General features: G+C 37.5%; 2 protein-coding genes and 1 long non-coding RNA gene across 3 annotated transcripts; all 3 read right to left on the reverse strand.

Annotated features, from left to right (window-relative positions):
• Positions 1–2,849: 2,849 nt before the first annotated feature.
• LOC133318485 (uncharacterized) lies at positions 2,850–4,114 on the reverse strand. The gene is made up of 4 exons (XR_009752473.1): positions 4,005–4,114; positions 3,631–3,707; positions 3,465–3,531; positions 2,850–3,033 (listed from the first exon to the last, which is right to left on the reverse strand). It is a non-coding gene; the product is annotated as an uncharacterized LOC133318485 (long non-coding RNA).
• A 3,577-nt stretch (positions 4,115–7,691) lies between these two features.
• Positions 7,692–10,892, reverse strand: LOC133318484 (uncharacterized). The gene is made up of 4 exons (XM_061520490.1): positions 10,783–10,892; positions 10,313–10,585; positions 9,545–10,207; positions 7,692–9,459 (listed from the first exon to the last, which is right to left on the reverse strand). Exons 1-4 carry the CDS (start codon positions 10,882–10,884, stop codon positions 7,747–7,749), a joined length of 2,751 nt encoding a protein of 916 aa, XP_061376474.1. The 5' UTR covers positions 10,885–10,892; the 3' UTR covers positions 7,692–7,746.
• A 15-nt stretch (positions 10,893–10,907) lies between these two features.
• On the reverse strand, positions 10,908–18,919 carry LOC133318483 (disease resistance protein Roq1-like). The gene is made up of 3 exons (XM_061520489.1): positions 18,297–18,919; positions 10,974–11,899; positions 10,908–10,930 (listed from the first exon to the last, which is right to left on the reverse strand). The coding sequence occupies exons 1-3, from the start codon at positions 18,785–18,787 to the stop codon at positions 10,908–10,910; spliced, it is 1,440 nt and encodes a 479-aa protein (XP_061376473.1). The 5' UTR covers positions 18,788–18,919.
• Positions 18,920–20,776: the final 1,857 nt, after the last annotated feature.

Here is a 20,776-nt window from a genome sequence, read left to right on the forward strand (position 1 = left end):
GGCCATAACATCAGACATACAGGAGTGTGTAGCTCCTGAATCAAACAACACTTCAACATCCATATTATCAATGTAAATTGTACCTTTCACTAGATTCGGAGCCTTCTCCGATTGCTGACGGTCCATGGTATATACTCTACCAACCGTCTGAGACTCTAGCATAGGTTGAACAACAGAGACCGGAACAGCAGTAGCTTGAACTGCCATAGTCCTTGCTTCATTCTGAGGACACTGCCTGGAGTAGTGACCGGATCTTCCACATTTAAAGCAAATCACCTCACCAGTAGCACATGGACCTCTATGCTCTTTGCCACATCCCTTGCACTTGGGAGGAGGTCCTCTATCAACAAACTTCTTCTGAGTACCGGGTTTTTTGAACAAGTCAAAGGGCTTATTCGCATTCAGCTTCTTGCCTTGCACCTTCCGGTTCTTCCAATAACCGGAGCCCGTTGCTTTATGAGAACTAGGTGCCTGAGCCTCAGAAGACTTCTTGGTTTGGGACACCTTATACACTTCTTCCACCTTTCTACACTGGTTTACAAACCGACTGAACTCTCGGATGTCACAATTTGACATCTTCCGAGACATCTTCTCATTGAGACCCCATTGGAACTTGGAGGTCATTTCAGCCGGGGTGGGTAAGGCTCGCCCATAGTTGGCGTATTTCACCAACTCATTGAATTTTGAGAAGTATTGGTCAATAGACATCGACCCTTGTTTGAGATCGTTATACTCATTCTGCTTTTGTTCCCTAGCCTCTCTAGGGAAGTAGTTATCCAAGAACAATGTCTCGAATAACCGCCATGTGATCTCCCGACCTTCAGCTTCTAATGGCTGCACGGTACTTGTCCACCAATCTTCTGCTTCCTCTTCCAGCATATAAACAGAGTAAGCCAACTTCATTGCGTCAGGGCACCTCATCACCCTGAATATCTTCTCCATCGCTTGGAGCCATTTTGCAGCCGCCATTGGCTCATAACCTCCCTTAAAAGAAGGAGGTTTTATGTTTTCGGAAAGCCATCAATCTCATTTCCTCCATTTCATGATCACCGACATTTTCAACTTGAGGTTGACGAACCTCGGTGTGATGACTCAGACTCCCAGAGTGGTGACTACCTTCACCCTCATTGTTACCCACTCCACCCTCTTCCTGTGAAGGAGGTGGAGAAGGCGTAGCAGTGTGAGGAGGAGGAGTGGGTTGCCGGTTCACGGGCCTAGGACCCCTCAACGTCCTCAACTCGGTCATCATCGCGGCCATAGCAGTCCGCGAGTCTTCATTTGTCTTTAACAAATTTTCATTGGCTTGCCTGCTAGCAGCCAACTCTCTCTGAACGGCTGCAAGAGCTTCAGCCACGGGATCAGGCTGTACGCCCGTTGCCCCACGGCCACTTCTCGGCCTCACAAGAGCAGCCAAAACAGGTTCTGGCTGAGCATTGGTGTTTGATGGTCCGGGGTTGTTTCGGTTCCTCGTCATGTCACTACACATGTTACACAATGAAGTGAGTTGATCAGGCCCACACTTAGTGATCACAAATGCAATAATCATACAGAGTACTAAAACAACTATAAAGCATCAAACACAAGCATACTCAACAATAGCTACAGTTATTCCCTACGAAACTGCTCTGATACCATAAAATGTAACACCCCGTTCTAGAACCGGTTTGTTAACATCGCATTATGATATTAAGCGCAGTTACAATCACATGGGTTCAATTAAAATCCGGATAAATTTTTCATTTTAAAACGTACCGAACTTATAATACCCAATTTCGTGATCATAACCATATTACCTCGCGGAAACAGATAAATTAAGCTTAACATCATGTTCATATCCCATTTTTAAACCATTAATTTACTTCTTGTTTAGTTCAATACTTCTACTATATTGTAGGTTCCTTCATTAGCTACCTGTGGCTTCAAACCGTGCTCAAATCGGAGCACTGCAGTCCGAGTTAGGACAATTTGAAGCAACACAAGAGAGTGTTGGTCGCAGGCCCCGCGCGCTTCAGCGCGCTACCGGGCGCTCAAGCGCGCGCTATCGGGCGCTAAAGCCTCCATCTGGGCGCTTAAGCGCACGGAGGCAGTAAGCATCAGCATTTCCAGTGTGGATGGGCGCTTAAGCGCGCAACAGGGCGCTCAGGCGCGCTAGCCTGGGCGCTCAAGCTCCCACTGGGACGTTTTAGCGCGCAGAGACAGAAGCATCTCCTCCTTCAGTGGCGAAGGGCGCTTAAGCGCGGACCAGGGCGCTCAAGCGCGCAACCCTGGGCGCTTAAGCCCCACCCTGGGCGCTAAAACACGAGGGGGCAGTAAGCCACCCAACTTTCTGCAGCAAAGGGCGCTTAAGCGCACGCCAGGGCGCTCCAGCGCGCAATCCTGGGCGCTTAAGCCCCCACTTGGGCGCTCCAGCGCGAGGAGGCAGAATGCATTGGCACTCGCAGGGGCAGCAGGGCGCTTGGGCGCGCTCCTGGGCGCTTAAGCGCGCTGCCAGGGAATTCCAATTCCCACTTTTCTCAAGTCCAAGCCTAGGGGAAAATGCATCCCCATTACAAACCCCAAATGTCCATGCCCCAAAACTAAATCCTAGCACTCATCCAACCTCTCCTCATGAGATTTAGCTAGAATTTGGGCAGCATGACCTTTGTTTTCTCATCGTTTACCAGTTTAAACGAAGAGGGTACCTAATTGATTTTCAGCCCAACCAATTCAACAACTCAATACATAACAAGCATGCATATATTGAATTCCAAGTAGACATCATTTACATTACATATCCTTTACAAATCATAGAACTTAGCTTACAAAACACTATGATCATTCCCTTGGCTCCCATCAACAATAGGTGTAACCAAAGGCATGAGCATAGGCTAAGTTCATCCAATGAATCAAGATATACATATGATCATGGGCTTTCAAAATAAAATCCTATACATGTCAACTACAAAAGGCATGCATAAACTCAAAGAAGTGCCATATTTCATGCATAATCTAGGTATGGCCACTTGCCACCAGAGGCTCCTGCAGCATCCTTACCTGAAAGGGGGTCCCCACAACACGGGGTGAGATATACGAATATATCCAGTAAACCAGGGGTCCTTGGAGCATCTCTCCACCCCACAGTTCCATATCAGTGTAATAGCAATAACAATAATAATGCAGTAAATACATATCTATGCAAAGTGCAATACATCTCCAGGAGAAATCCCTCGAGCTCTCAAGCTGTCCTAAGGAAACTCAGATGCAAATAGTCCTACTGGCCAGCTAACTACCATGTATGATTTACGCATCGTCATGCAACATACCCACATAGGGAAACACCATCCTATGCCACACCAAATGCATACACATACGTATAACAAAGCATTACACTATTTTATTGCATTTATATACACAATCACAACCTCCACCCTTTCAGGGCTTGGTAGAACAGTCAAGGGAATTACACCCAAGGTCCGAAGGCTTACCTCAATGCTTCAGTCAACCTTTGTTCTTCACCAACAGTTTCAGCAATCAACTTTTACAAACATACACCTACACATGGTGTAATGCAATCAACACATTGCATCCAAGAGTATTTCACAATCAACCATCAATTACTCAATTCAAAGCACCACACAAGTATGAGCTTACCAATTCCAATGAGCTATTCAAGCTCCATAGCTTGCTCCAATGGTTGATCACTCACGGTTGGTCCAAATGTCTCAATCCTAGACATCACAAGGATCCAATCAATCATTCAACTCACTAATTGTTCAACATGCTAGAATACTAACCAATCCAAGCATGAATTTTCCAATATTATGAACAATTATCAAATGACTATCTAGGCTCATTTCCACCGATTAAATGACATTCCTAGCATTTTCCATAACATGCTCTAAGCTCCAATCTTCCTAGAACATAGCTAATTCAACTACATTTCATAAAAATCCCAATTTACTATTCACAAACCCTAACTCATGCAAATGTCAAGGAATCATGAGGTTCCAGGGTTAGAATCTTACCACCAATGGTCACACAACCAAGGATTGATGGCTCCTCAAGCTTCAATGGAGGTAGAAACTCTCAAAACCCCAATTTTCACCAAAGGGCCGAATTTTTGAGAGGTAATATCTCTCTCCACAATGCTCACCACTCAAAACAAAGCAAGGATTATGAAAGAGGGCGAGATTCTAAGCGATTTAGGCTTTTGAATCACCCAAAACCGTTGGGATTAGCTCTCTCTCTCTCTCTCTCTTCCCTTTTCTTCTTCCCTCTCTTCTCCCTCTCTTCTCTTCTCCTTTCTGGTTCGACGGGTTGGGTGGGAAATGAGGGTCCTTTGGTGACTTAAGTCACTTAACATAGGTTAAGTGGCTCTAAGCGGGTATTGGTTCGTCTATCTATTTAACTCCAATAATTACCAAACTTTACCCAAAAGTCTGGAATATTATTCTAGGAATATTACTATTTTTATTTTTATATTTTGGGTACTTTTGACAGTACCCATTTATACCCCTTAATTTTCACTGAGTACACTTTTTAACTCCAAAGTGACTCAGATTCATTTAATTAAGCCTTATACTTAATTTCACTCACTAAAACATGTTTAATTAATTAATTACACTTGATTTCCTAATTAATTAATATGGGCTATTATAGTATGGGACGGTACAGTTGGGAATAGCTTATAAGAATTAATTGGTACTACCTATACTAACAAGATGCATCTACTTTTCTGTAGCCCGGAATGAAAGAACTCCATAGTTAAGCGTGCTTGACTTGGGGAAATTCTGGGATGGATGACCTCCTGAAATTTTTTTCCGGGAAGTGTGCGAGTGAGGACAAAGCACGCTGAAAAGTCTCGTGTTAGTGTGTGGGGATAGTCGTTGATCCTTGCAAGTTGCCAGGCGTTACATGTTACAAACCTCTTTTACTATTTTTAAAACTGAAATTGCAAGTCTTTACTAAAGCTTTTAAAATTTTACTATGTTAAATTAGACATCACAATCTTTCTGACGACATATTTTATGTCTCAATCGGAGTTGTATAACTCTGGTTATGTTTTCCGCAAGGTAACCGAATTTCCTACAACAAGGCAGCAACTTAAAACTCAAACCACGATCAATTCACTTATCCATTGGGTCTGAAATTTTGTAGGATTGTACCCCGTTAGCTTCACATAGGTCCAAACCTCACTCAATTTGGAGCTCTGTAACTCGAGATATCCCGATTTTACTAAACTTGTGCGTTGATGTCTTTTTTTCTAGTCGGGAATCGATTCCCAGTTGCAGGGAATCGATTCCTCCGCGACAGAATACAAAAAAATTACGTTTTTTCTGTTTTGGAGGTGTTTCATTGACATCCCAAAGGTTCTAACTTTAATATACCCACTTACAGAAGTTCAATTAACTTTATACACTTATATTAACAACCCCCAACACAAATCATTAAAGTTTCTCTTTTTATTACTCAAAATAAGCCATTTTCATGAATTTACAAAGGATATGGTGAGAGGTTACCTTGGGGTCTTAGAAAACAGAAAAATGAGAAACCTTTAAGGTCACCAATGCACTCCTAAAATTTGACCAAGTAAAACCACAAATTTTCCTTGGTAAAAATGGCTTCTTGGAGCTTCAAGGAAGTGTAGAAATGGTTCCAATCACTCCCACAACGAAAGGCATCCCACACAAACGAAATGAACCTTCAACAACTCCCAAGGCAATGCTTAAACACCACAAAATAGTGGCAATGGTACACCAAGAAGTGATCTTTCCCTTCCCCACAAGGCTTGCTCAAGTGTTTACAAAGTTTGAATGAGAGGAAAATGGAAAAAGGTGAGAGCTTGAGTGGGTTATTTGAAGAGAAGGCTATGACAGTATGGTGAAGAAAACATGGCAGCCACAACATTCACAAATGGGGCTGCTGGTAGGGTGTTCAAAATGCTCTAGGGTTGTGTGCCATTTTCTATTTATAACTACATTCACTTAAACTAATAGTATTAGTTCTATTAGTTTCGTTCTTCGTTTAATTTTAAAATTTTATATTCTCAATGTAGACATTTTTTTAGGAATTATCATATTTTTATTATAATTTTTTGAGACACTTCACCAGTATGCATTTTATACAGTGAAATACTCGATATTAGTTCACATGCCACACTCACTTAAATCTCTAATAGTTTCACACTACAGTGTCTTATAAACTTTATGATGCATAAATCTATAATTTCTTTTCGGTTCCAAGTATTTTTCTATACCAGTAGTTTCTGTCGCAGTACCTGCAGTATAAGCATTTTTCACCGAAAATGACAAAATTCCAATAATTAATATTTCCTAATAATATTATCATAATTATTTTGTTGTCATTAACTTCATAAAATTGATGGAATAATAGTTGCTAATTATCTTTAAGTTTCGGGTAATTTTGCCTACAGCATTTTTACTGTGAAACCTTCAATATTTATTCTTTTCTCAAAAGGTGCTTTTATCTTAAATTAATTAACATAATTAAACGAATCTCCCCAGTACCACCTTTGGGAGAGATTTAAAGCTTTAATCCTGGACCCGCCCCGAATCGGATTAACTGCGAAGCAATGAACCAATTGAAATATTTCCAAAAAAAATTAACATAATTAAAGCTTCCGTTCAATAATCCTCACTTAATTACTATTAAATTTCTAAATGTATAATTTAACTATGCGGGTTTTTACATGGGATATGTGTATTATTCACCTTTCAAAATCAATAAATATAAAGGAGCATGTTAGAAATAATATAAAAAAAAAAAATCATCATCTTCCTTCAACTAATAACTTGCTTTTGAGAGAATTGATTGCTTGAAAGTATTGAATCAATAAGTTATTCATATAATTAGTCAAAAATTGAAAAGCATCTTATAGTACTCTTTCTCATTCAATTCAGATTTAGGAGTAGATTTTTTCAAGTAGTTTTTCTTGGAATCCCATTTGTTCTAAACAGCCCATTCTCCACACTCCCCACTACAAGACGATTCATCCCTATCACATAATATCTTCTCTCACACACAAAATAACAACCTTCCACCACTGAAGATACGATTCCCCCCACGTTTTGGCACACACATTCATCACCTGTAGAATCATTCACATTGCGAGACCCCTTATAGAAATATTACACAACCATCTATATAACACACGTTCCTCCTACTCCATTGCAAGGACTTTTGGCCATTCATGCATTGCATTCTTTCTCTCATTCTCTCTAATTACTGAACATTATGCGGATGACAACACACAACCCTTACTCCACCGTATACGTAGCATCCAACTACCATCTTCCTCCTTAAACCGACTGTCATTGAGCTTTCGTTTTTCTCATTCATATTATATCCTCTAGCTCGGTTAGCACATTAATCCCTCAGTTCTCCTATCCAGGCTGAACACTTCATATCACCATTGAACCCATTAATTTGCTTTTAGTCATGTATGGTTATACTAAGTGATTAGTTAATTGTGGCTGATTAAAATAGAATCAGTATACCAAGGAATTGGATACTAGTCAAAATTGGGGATTCGATCATCAATTAGGGATTAAGGGTTTGCATTAAAGCTTAGATTCAATTACTTGTAATAAAATTTTAATTTCTGCGGACTAGACGTTTATAGAAACACATTATATATTGAAAATGAGACCTAATGCAACATCAATTTCAATTGGAAATAAATTTACTCTGAGGTATCATAGGCTAGGTGCTAAAAAATAAATCATGGTCAAAATTCCACTTGAATGACTATTCATCTCCCTCTGTAGCAATCCCCTCAAAATATTCTCTGAATTCTGGCCATTCAGATTTGATGCGCGTTTGTGTTTCATTTTCCCAACCATGCTCGTCTTGTGAATATGGTGCTTGTTCCCTCAACTCATATCTTTGAGCTTTAAGCTTCTTTCCTTCCTTGAATATATCTCTCTTTCTTTGACTGGCCATGTTCTTTTCTGATTGAGAAGCAGCGATGTTAGCTTTAATGACATTGATTTGTTCTTCTAGATACTTTTTTTTCCCCTCCATCCATGCTAACTTTTGACGCAGCTCATTTTCCAAGGCCACAACTTCCCAGAACTGGTTCTTGTTAGCTTCCACTGTGGACTCAATTTTCATTCTTGCTTCAATGTAGTCGTCCCAACACCAATGGGTGGACTCCAATGAAGTTTCTGACAATTGTAGCCTTATATCTCTTGATATATCATCGTCTGCAGACGAATTGGACCGGTACTCTAAATTGGTTTTCATGACACTTGCCAGTTTAGGATGCAAGAAAACAGAAGCATCCTTGGAGATCAAGTCTTGTACTATTTTCAAAGCTTTCCTGGTCTCTTCCCATGAAACCACACAGGTGTCAGCATCAAGAGAAACATAAAATGCTTCCATTTCCACATCATCTTCAGCAGGTTCAGTTTGATTTCTTGGAGATGCGTCAACTGTTGGAAACATAGTGGAACTTGTTCCTACGTGTAGTTCTGGTCTAACTTCACCACCACTTGATGAAGTGGGACTATGGGCCTGAATATTTTGAGTCTCAGCAAAACCCGGGGCTTGAGATGATTCTCCCAGATCTTTTGCTTGATGATCCAGTAATGCTCCATCTGGTTTATATCTATAACCATATGGATCTAGAAGTATAACTAAACAGAGCAAACAAACAAAGAGGAAGGACAGAAGATATTTTCGTCCAAAAAGGCCATGCATTCGAATTTTGGAAACAACCTTTGTGTAAAAATGCAAGAGTAAAACTGCATACGATGGACTCTTATCCCTATCTTTACAAAGTTGGGAGGTTTTGTGCACCAGGGTTTGCCGTTTAATAGATGAAGCTGGTGGTCCTGATAAAAGTCCAGTGCTGAAATCAGGTGTAGGTGAAAGTGAAGCTGGACTGCTATACAATTCATCCAAAGGTTGTTCCCAATGTGGCTGCATGGAAGACCGAAGCCACATTTGGAATTCGGGGTTGGGTAAAGCTGATTGATTTGTATAACATGTCATCTTGGAAGGATAAGGATTTGTGAATTGAACATCCTCCATTCTACTAAATGTCCGGTTTATATGAACTCCAGTACATTTGATTGATCCCGTACAACCAGAATCTGGAGGGATCACAAATAAAACCTCCCCATAATTCCATTCATTCTCTGAAAGTAGTCCGCCCTGACCCCAATATTTTGGATCGGTAAAGCTTTTGAACATAAATATATGATCAGTCTCCAAAATATAGTTAAAATCAAAACCAAAAGGTATCTCAATATCATTGATTTTAACATAAAAATGAAAGTTCACGTAGAACGGATCCTCAATATTTTCCACAACTCCTAAAACAGCAGACACAGTGATAGAGGGGAAATCCTTACGAAACCAGAAACATAGGGAGTTTCCCCTGCTAGAGTGGTCAAACCATTCTGGGATCCGTTTCCCTGGCAGAACAAAGAATTTTCTTGTAGCAGAACGAATTGCCTGTCAAACATGTCAATAAAAGTGTGGTGAGTTTGGGAAACAATTTAGCTAATAAATGATACACTATCACAGAAAAGAGACTAACCCGGCTCTGTATCAACATGTTTAAAGTTGAACAATTGGCCTTTAGTAACGTGCAATTATATGCCAAGAAATCATCGGTGCTTAGTGGAAGCCCTCTAATTTCTCGAAGCTGCTTGCAATAACACAAGTCTAGTAACTCCAAGAAGCGACATTCTTCGATGCACTCAGGAAGGATTGTTAAACTTGACCCTCGTAATCTCAATGATTTCAAAAAGGGAAACAAGTTTGGCAACCTTTGAATGATGTCAGAAAGTGCGTTACTTTCAATCATTCTACATCTGTTTAGATATAACCTTTGAACCCCTTTAAGGTTTTGCATTGAAAGTGGCAGGTTTTTTATGGCAGTTCCTTCCAAGTCAACGAATTCTAGTCTCTCCATTGGTCCCAATATTTCTGGAAACATAATAAGACTGCAACAGTCCCGAAGGCAAAGATATTCTAGAGAAGTCAACCTTATGCCATGTGGAACTATTCTGAGCTTGCTACATCCTTTAGCACTGAAGCTTAGCAATTTATCAAGAAATCCAACAGAATCATGAATCCCAATCAAATTTGTGCAATCATCAACGCACAATTCAGTCAGATTCGGAATTCCTGACACATCGGGTATTTGTCTTATGTCCACACAACCTGTGAAGATCAACTGGCTCAAAACCTCGGAATTCTGCAAAACAAAGTGTAATATGTTTAAAATAAAAAAAAAAAAAAAAAAAAAAAAAAAAAAAAAAAAAAAAAAAAATTTGTTATGACACTAATAAATTATACGTGCCTCTAGTTGTTTGTTCCATTGAAAGCTACTGTATGATAAGTTGAGTATGACAAGATTTTTCGAATGAAAATTATGTGGTAAAGAAGCTTCAGGATACTTCCACCATTCCAACACTCTCAAACTGCTTGGGAGATTTTTAGGGCCTCCGAAAAAACAAGCGTTCTTTTTTACAAGCATCCTGAGTTTTTTCATCCTCCCTAACACCTCTTGATTCCATTGAACTTCTTTATCTTCAGGCATATCCAACACCATGGCTTCGATTTCATCATTTTCCTTATAATCCAAAAGCATTAATGTATAAAAATTGTCAGAAACTACGTACATATAAAAAGTTAGAGTAACATTCAGTTATAAATCATTGTATGGCTTTTATTAATAATGGCAAAGAATCATGAAATTAACATAGTACATATCCAACTAATGATGTAAAGAAAGAAATGGAAAGGCACCAGGTAGATGAGTTTACATACCATGTTTTTCTCCAAAACGTAAATCAAGTCCTTATAGAACCACAACCTATTGCGTTTTTCAGGCATAGTTATCGATTGCTGTCTAACTATTTCTTTCCCCATAGATTGAATCAAGTCATGCATTGTCACACTAATTTCACCATTATACCTCCAAATATTAATGAGGGATTTATCTTCCAGCACTCCAATACCATATTTAGGGTGAAAACCACGTGCTTGTAGCACACTGCTAATGTATCTCACACTGCATCCTTTGAAGAAGCAAGCTATGTCAAGAAAAATTTCCTTTTCATTTTCCTCCAAGCCATCATAACTAACTTTAAGAATATCTTGAATATCTTTATTGGGAATTCCTTCATATGCTTCTAGTGCTGATTTCCATTCATCTAATGCTTTACCAAATAAGTTTGAACCTATTGTTTCCAAAGCCAATGGAAGGCCACTGCCATAATGTACTGCACGCTTTATGATTTCCATGTAACTTGGGTGAACTTGTTTATTTTTTAAAGCATTCCAGCTAAACAATTCAAGAGCTTCAATATCATTGAGTTTTTTAACCTCAGAGAGATTTTTCACACCATGGATATCTAACAAATGCTTATCCCTTGTTGTTATGATGATAGTGCTGCCAGAACCAAACCAATCAATTCCTCCAGCAGTTGCTTGTAGCTGTTCCCTTTTGTCAACATCATCAAGAATAAGAAGCACTTTCTTTTGTTGAAGTCTTTCTTTTAATATTTGAATTCCTTGGTTCACATCTCCCAACTTGAAATTTCGCTCCCCAATTAGTTCACAAAGCATTGTCTCTTGGATCTGTTCTAGGCCATGCCTAGTTGACTTTTCTCTAATATTAGCAAGAAAACATGAACCTTCAAATTGATGTGCTATCAAATTATATATAGCACGTGCAATAGTTGATTTACCTATTCCTCCGATACCATGAATCCCAAGCATGTTGACTTTGTTATCAAATTCAGCACCCATAACCGACAGTGCATTTCGAATACGAGCTTCCAATCCAATAGGGTAATCAGCAATTTGCAAAAGAGGTCGATTAAGCTTGCGAGAGACCCTTTCTATTATATTTCGGATGAACACATGCTCATATTCTCCTCCCCTGCCATTAATGAAAGTGAAACTAATTAAATGCATTAAATTCATGGCATGCTTCCTTCTTAGTCTTGAAATTATTGAGTTTGGGAGGAAGAATGGAGAAAAAAAAAAAAAAAGAAAGAATATCTGTATATTTATGTGATACAAAAGATAAAATATTCATTCCTATTTATATTAAATAGGAAACGAAATATAAGAAAATAGGGAATTAATACTTTAGGATATTTTAAATTGTTTTAAGATATCGTCCGAATATTATAATATTTTTCTCTTTTTATAACCAAATTAAATTTCACAATTATATATAGAATCTCATAATTATATAATAATTGACAGGCTCAGTTCCATACTTCCCCCAAATGTCCAAATTGTCAAATGAGTTATTAATGCCGAAGTAGCATTACATTGGCTAAACAAAAAAAAAATACTGAACACAGGGATTGTGAGAAAAATTATTTCTCAATTAAAAGAGATAACTTACAAACAACACACGTTCAAATAAAATCAAAGAAATAACAAAAAAGATAAATAATTGACAATTGTTGAAAAACTCCAAATTATGGAATAAACCTAAAAAGCTCAAAATGACACACTCAAGCACACATAGATTTCTATGCCAATCATAGTTGCATCAGCTATACAAATCATTGCTTAAAACATGGATGTGCAAAATAACTACAAAAACTTAACCCCCAAAGAACCCCTATGGTAACCTTTCAGTGATGTGGGCATGATACCCAGTAGCTTGGCCTTCTCCTATGGAGATATATACTCGGAAAAATGGAATTTTGTATAATTTGAATTGTGTATAATATAAACAAGAGGTTACAATATATAGAAGCCTAATGGGCTTAAAGGAATAAACCCAAATACTAAAACGGAAAGAAATCCTAAGAAGAAAAAAGAAATAAATAATTACAATATCAACTACAGATAATTCTAATATAATATTTACAACACTTTCCCTTAAACTGAGAAATGAATATTTATCATTCTCAGCTTGTTAGTAAGTATTTTAAACCTATCATTAGGAAGTCCCTTAGTCAAAACATCCGCCAGTTGACGACCATAAGAAATATATGGAGTAGTGATCAGTCCACTGTCTAGTTTCTCTTTGATGAAGTGGCGGTCAATATCGATATGTTTGATGGAACTGGATTGTGGGCGATACAGATAGCTAACTTATTATCACATAGTAACTTTATAGATCCTTCACATCTCACTTTGAGGTCATCAAGAATGATTTTCAGCCATAATAATTAACAGATACCTTGAGCCATGGCCCGAAATTCTGCCTCTGCACTTGACCTAGCACCACATTTTGCTTTTTACTTCTTCATGTTACTAGATTTCCACCGAGAAACATACAATAGCCCGAAGTAGACCGTCGGTCAGTCACAGGTCCAGCATAATCGGCGTCTGTATAAACTTCTAAGGATAGTTTTCCTCCTCCTTGGAATAATATTTCTCTACCTGGTGTGCCTTTTAGATATTGGAGAATCGTGTCCATTGCTTGCAGGTGTTTTTCCCTCGGATCATGCATGAATTGGCTAACAATACTAACTGCATAAGCTAGATCGGGTCTAACATAAGCCAAATACATCAATGTTCCTACCATTTGTTGATATTGTCCTTTGTCAACTGGAGGGCTCTCTTTTTCACTTCCTAGTTTGTGATTCTGCTCAATCGGAGAATTGGAAGGTTTACACCCAAATTTTGCTGCTTCTTTAAGGAGATCAAGAACATACTTTCTTTGAAAAATAAAGATCCCATGTTTTGAATGAGTAACCTCTATCCCAAGAAAATATCTCAATTTTCAAAATCTTTAACTTCAAATTCAACAGTTAGTCTTTCTTGCAGAGACATTTCTCACCTATATCATCTCCTGTTATAATAATGTCATCAATATAAATTAGAAAGATAGTGAGTTTACCTTCCTGAGAATGTTTAAAGAAAAGGGTGTGATCTCCTTGACTTTGCTTGTAACCCAATAAAATCATAACCTTGGTAAATCTTTCAAACCAAGCATATGGAGATTGCTTTAAGTCATACAATGCCTTCTTTAATATGCAAACTTTATTATCTCTATTTGTAGAGTCAAATCCTAGTGAGATCTCATGTAAACCACATCTTTTAATTCATTATTGAGAAATGCATTTTTCACATCAAATTATTTCAAATCCCAATTAAAACAAGCAGTAATGGACAATAGAACTCTTATATTATTCATTTTGACCAATGGAGCAAATATTTCTTCGTAATCAATGTCATAGATCTGTGTTACCCCTTGGCTACTAGTCGAGCCTTATATCGCTCAAGAGTCTTGTCAGAATTATACTTCGGAGTATACATCCATCTGCACCCTATTGTTTTTTTTTTTCATTTGACCTGTCAACGACTTCTCATGTATTATTCTTTTCTAAAGCATTCATCTCATCACGCATGATTTGAACCTAATTATCATCTTTTAATGCTTCATGGACTGATGTCGGGATTGAAATGAAGTCAAGTGCTGTAATAAAACTTCTATATTGCACATAAAGATTCTTAGAGGAGACAAAATGAGAGATAGGGTGTTGAGTACAAGATCTTTTCCATTTCCTCATAGCAATGGTAAGTTATCATAGTCAATATCCGGCTCAGGAATAGAAGAAGAAGTGCATTCAATACTTACCAGCGGTTCAAGCAATTGTAATTTCTAGTAGGGAAGTGTGAGTTGTTTCTTCCTTTGGTACAATAATTCAGGTGTCCGAACTTTGCGTACTTTCTGTCGATTGATGGGAGGCATGTCACATGAACTCTCAGCCTCATCAACTAAGTCTTCCTTTTCATTGTCATGTAGTGTAACTACTGAGGAATGAGGTGTAGGTGTAGGTAATGGAAAGGGAGACTCGAACTTGAAGAAGAAAATGGATGAAGCTTCTATATTGTTGTCCCCCTAAAGCTGAGGGTGTAGAAAGTAGGATTCAGATTCATGAAAGCTAACATCCATTGAGACAAAGAACTTACGACTCGGAGGATGGTAATATTTATATCCTTTCTTGTTGGGAGCATAGCCAAGGAAGAAACACTTAAGGGCTCTATGCTCTAATTTATTCCGATTTTTTTTTATGGATATAGACGAAAGCTACACACCTAAAGACGCGAGATTGAAGACTCTGCATAATTGGAATAGAAGGGAAAAAAGGAAGTCATGAGATCAACAAGACTTACACGGCCAAGGACTCGAGAAGGTAAGCGGTTGATCAAATAGGCTACAGTTAATACGGCTTCTCCCCAGTATGAGCTGGGTACAGATATCTGAAACAGTAATGCTCTGGTGACTTCAAGAAAATGACAAATTTTTCTTTCAGCAACCCAATTATGTTGAGGTGTATCCACGCATGTGAGTTCATGAACCATACTTTTGTCTTTAATGAACTGGGAAATGCGATGATTTACGTATTTTGTACCATTATCTGATCTCAAGCATTTGATACTTTTACCAAACTGTGTCTCGATCATGTGAGAAAATTGAATAAACAATTCTGGTACTTTTGACTTGTCTTTCATCAAGTATATCCATGTCACCCTGTGTAGTCATCAATAAAAGAAACAAACCACCTAGCATCTGAAATACTATGCACTTTAGAAGGGGCCCAAACGTCAAAATGGATAAGAGTAAAAGGCTTAATACTTTTTAATGAACTTGAAGGAAAGGGCACACAGTGTTGTTTTAATATCACAATAGAAAGAGTCAATTAAATGATCCAGAAACAAAGAAGGAACATTGACTTCAATAGACTAAATGATGGGTGCCCCAGTCGTTTGTGATGAAGCCAAGTCTATGAGAATGAAGTAGATGGGTGATGAGTCCTCAACAATTGATTCTTGGTATCACTTGTAGCATGCTCTGAATGAGATAGTACAACCCACCTTGCTCCTTAGCAAATCCAACCGTCCTCCCCATGCTGAGATCCTGAATAACACAACGGGTAGAAAAAAGGTGACAACACAATTCGTTTCAATTATAAGCTTATAAGTGGAGATAAGATTGATGGAGAGCTGAGGAACATGAAGAATATTTTTTAAAAATAAGAAAGGTTGAATTTGAATGTTACCAGAACTTATAACTGATTTCTGGGATCCATAAGCTACAGCTATAGTATGGATACCACTAGTAGGGTGATATGAAAGAAATGGATTAGCTAGACAAGTCATATGATTAGTAGTACCAGAATCCAGAATCCAGAATCCATAATCCATGAATTTTCGAAATCAGTGCAAGAAGAGATGTAGAGTGTGTGATCTTACCAAACATAGCAAAGGAACATGTCTCCATGGAAGAAAAGAGAATAAGGTAGCACAAAAAAGAGCGGATATAATTACCAATAAGCCTTTGAACGTCCCAAGTAGTAACAAATAAGTCAGATCTGATCAAAGGAGTCCCGAGAGACCGAAAAAGATCTAACTTTTATGGCAAGATCAAAGACCCACTTTTGGAAAGGTGTCTGAACAAGCAGGAAAAGATAGATTTGGAATCGGGAAGGCAAAGTGAGGCGAACCATGGTGGCCTGAGGCAAAAACGGTGGCGGCAAGCGCTATTACACGCTGGGAAAGTGGTGGCACATGAGTCCTACGCGCAGAGAATATAGGTGGCGTGTGAGGGCACATGTGGCCTTCGACGACAGTGAGCTTTTCACGGTAGGGTTGCCTAAACGTTGTAATGTTGTTCGTGACTTACAGGAGTTCAAAAAGTCAACAGAACAGAGTTTTCCGGTGAGATCAGGTGCAGTTTGGGTATTTTGGGGTTTTTTGTTTTGTTTTGTGATTAGAAAACGTCCGTAAATGGGTAGATTTGGGGGGGAAAAGTCCAACAGTGGTCTCCTCGGTCCAAAATAGTTGATAATCCACTAAAGTCTCACAACATATATACACACGTGAAAGGATCTCACAATGGAATGATCTCTCTTAATAATATATCTCGCTTCTCATGCTAACGACATAAGCAACAAGATAAGAAGCAACTGATTTGGACCCAATATGTGGGATATTGGGTCTAACTTATAAATTGCCCAACAGCCAAGACTTAAAGGCTTAGGAAACGTGTCTGTCCCGCGTTGATGTCATCCCACAGGGATAAAAATATGGTAGCAGTAGCACAGGACTCTATACCACCCTAATAATCAATAGCTAAGGGACATATACATGATTCCAGCTATACCCGAGAGGCATAGCCCACAACTTGGCATCCTGCACATTAGATGGGTTACAGAAGCCAATTCAGTTTACCAATGGGGTTAAATGCTGCCATACTATGACGGCATAAGATGCACAATTAACAACTATATAACCGAAGCTTGAAGCCTAAGTTTGATTATCTTATCCATCTTTACTAAAGCTCATTGATCAAATAATGACTCGAGCGTCAAAGTACCTTGCAGACACCCTTTAATATTTTGCCCAACCAAGATCATTTTCGGCACCAACCCCTCCATTACGAGGAAGTATCCCACAACGATATCCATCCCAGAGAAGACTCAACTCACTATAGGACCAGGCTCAATTTTTATTCTTTTGGATATGAATTGGATTTGATATTTTTAAAATGGGGTTTATACTTCTTATGTAAGATAAGATGAGAATTTTTGCAACACACACATACTTAGGTGGGCTCCATTGGAAAAAAGTAAATAAAAAAATTAAAAATATTGACACGCAAAACGATGTGAGTGTAGCATGAGAAAGCTCTTCTTATGTTGTATAAGAAGTATAATTTTAAAATAATGCAAACCATACTTAACAAAACCCAAACCGTAAAAGACAAAAAGAATTTGTGGATGCCTACCAAAAACAAAAAGAATTTGTGGGTAATTTCATATATATATATATATATATATATATATATATATATATATATATATATATATATATATATATATGTGAAAATCTAAGTCGTACAAACCCAAAGAATTATATAGGGATAACTTTGTCTTATGTTAAAGGAAAACACAAAAACTCTTATATTATATAGGGATCCTAAAATAAGAAAACATTATAAAATATAAGGAAATTACGAAACTAATCCTAGGAGATCCTTTTTCATATCTAAACAATTTTGACATATGTTTTGGATATTTGAACATTTTTTTTTTCTTTTTTAACCAAATTAAATTTATTATAGCATCCCATGATTACATAGTAATCTACAGCTCAATCACACACTTAGAAGTAACAACTAATTTATTGTGCTATACTTATTGGCACATGAAAGAGATTAGGGTCGCACACTATTACGAACTGTTGACCAGCTAGAATTATATACTTTAAACAGAATTATATGCTTGTTACTTGACATGTAATGAAAAAATAAACGAAACTTAGAAACAATAATCTGAATTGAAAGAAGAGAGGTGAATTACCCATGTTTGAAATGAGAACCAGACAAATCAGCAACTCGACGCAAAGCCAACCTCCATTTTTTAACCTTCTCTATGTCATTCTTGAATCTTTCCTGTTCGTACTTGGCGAATGCTTCACCATAACTACCCTTTTGATATCTCACTTCTGAGGGATCTACATCATAGAAAATTGGCCAAATCAACATCTTTTGCTTTGTGTAACACTCAAGGATCTGGCCAAGTTCGTTCAAACAAAATGTTGAGGATGCATAGTTTTTGGAGAAAATAACAAAGGACATCCTGGACTTTTGTATTGCATTGAGGAGAGAAGGTGTAATGTCTTCCCCTTTATTTAGATCATAATCATCCATGAAGGTCAAGACTCCTCTTTGACTCAAAGCACTATAAAGATTGCCAGTAAAACCAGTGCGGGTATCTTCACCACGAAAGCTAAGAAAGACATCATAAGTGTATGTGTGGGTAAAAGAAGAAGAAGATGGTGCTTGTGCCATGATAATCAAACTTGCTAGACGCTATGGATACAGACGTACACCAGAAGAATGTGTGAAGAGAATCGAGGGAAGAGGCTCTAGTTGTAGTGATGTATAAAGACAAGTTTGCACACATAAAGCTTGACCAAGACATACATTCACGCCATCTATTTCCTTTGTAGCTACCAAAGAAATAACTCGGAAGCTACCCAATTAATTCATTATTCTAATACAATATTCCTTTCATGTTGATTTCTAAGGGTTGTTCTTCTATTGTTTATGCGGGGTCGGTTGAAGTTGGTTTTTGTTTTTAACTTTTTTTTTGATTTGAAGTACTTAAGAAGTGTATACTTGTGTATCATGAAAGGAAAACTTTGAAAGCATATATATACCTAATTAATCAAATTATTACATCTCCGAACAGTACATATATAGCACATGAGTTGAATATAGGCCTCATGCTCACCCATATTTCCAAAGAGAGAGAAGAGAAAGATAAGGGTGTTATATAGTCAGCAAGCAAAAGTTGATACGGGTCCACACATTAAATAATTCTTACACTAGCTAGCAGCATAGTTTGACAAGTTGAGAAGGATAACGCAATATAACAACTCCAAGGACTTTTCCTCACCACTTACGTTACACTTGCCGCGAGTAGTTTGAGAAGTTCACAATAAATAATTCCCAGGTCTTCACCTTCACCAGTTGGCGTTACACTTGCTGCATAGGTTGCTTTGATTTGGTTCACTGGTTGAATTTCGTGGCGTCAAACTATTTGTTTTTTTCTTATGTTATTATTATTACCTGTTTGCTGTTCATTTTGGGTGGAAGTAGTAGATCTTGTTTTCTTGATTAGCCACACTAATTCTTATTTATATTTGTATTGAAGTGCTCCATAGGAATTACGAAATACTAAGCTACGATATTTGTTCCTTGCACATGAATCTAGTTTTTACATAATATTTTTTGAGATTAATAGAGCTTAAATTAATAAATCTTTTTTTTTTTTTGAAAAATAATTGGTTGCAATATTTTTTAGATAATTTATAATATTCTTAACCTATTTAATTAGAAAATAGAGTGGATTAAATATTTAATCGTACAATGTTGGGTTGAATTAAGTAAAATGCTTAAATAAATAAAGTAGAGTCATTTTTGAGTTAAAAGTGCAGTTAGTAGAATTTTTAGGGTAAAAATATGTATAGGCAAAATTATTCAGAATGTAAAATAAAAGTAAAAATATGATTGTAAAAATATTTTAGTCCATTAGGTAAAGTTTGAAAGTGAATGGAGGTGACTAGATAGATAAGTTTTTATCCTGTGAAAATAACTTAATTATGTTTAGTCATAAAATATTACAACCACCCCATTTCTTCTTCTTCTTCCACCAACAAGCAAGAGAGAGAAAAGGAGAATCCATTTTGGAAGCCCAAATCCTAGTTTCCTTATTCCTCAACGAAAATCATCCGTTCCAAAGCCAAAAATGTAGTGAATCATCTCCTCTTTACAAATCCTAGCTTAGTTTTGAGTGGGAAGCTTGGAGGAGAGATCCTTCTCTCCCAAGAATTCAAAAATCTTGAAGATTAGAAGAATTTAAGGGCAATTCCTTCTATAGGAGCTTAGGAGACACTCATTCTTTGGTTGGGTGTTCTTTTGTGGTAAGTTTCCACTCCCTAAGGGGGTGTTTAGTATGGGTTTTTTGATTGGAATGATGGATAAATGGGGTTAGTAATAGTTTTTTACCATGTTTGATATGAAGATATGTAAGAAATTCCTAGATAAAAAAATCCCTAGTATTTGAGTTTTACACTAAGGACTGGATAAAAAAAATCATTCTTTACCTGTGGTATTTATTTTTTCCATTGATTTGGATTGTGAGCAAAAAATTTGGAATAAAATTCCCTATGAGGATATGTGTGATAAAACACATTTTGCAGATAAAGAGGACGTCCTCTAATCTCCTTCATCGTGTTGATGTGCTCCATCTCGGCGGTGTGTGTAACATCCCAG

This window comes from Gastrolobium bilobum, unplaced genomic scaffold (assembly GCF_033153095.1).
Source record: "Gastrolobium bilobum isolate Gb01-03AN ecotype WA unplaced genomic scaffold, APGP_CSIRO_Gbil_v1 utg55762, whole genome shotgun sequence".
In the NCBI taxonomy this organism is placed as follows: Eukaryota; Viridiplantae; Streptophyta; class Magnoliopsida; order Fabales; family Fabaceae; genus Gastrolobium; species Gastrolobium bilobum.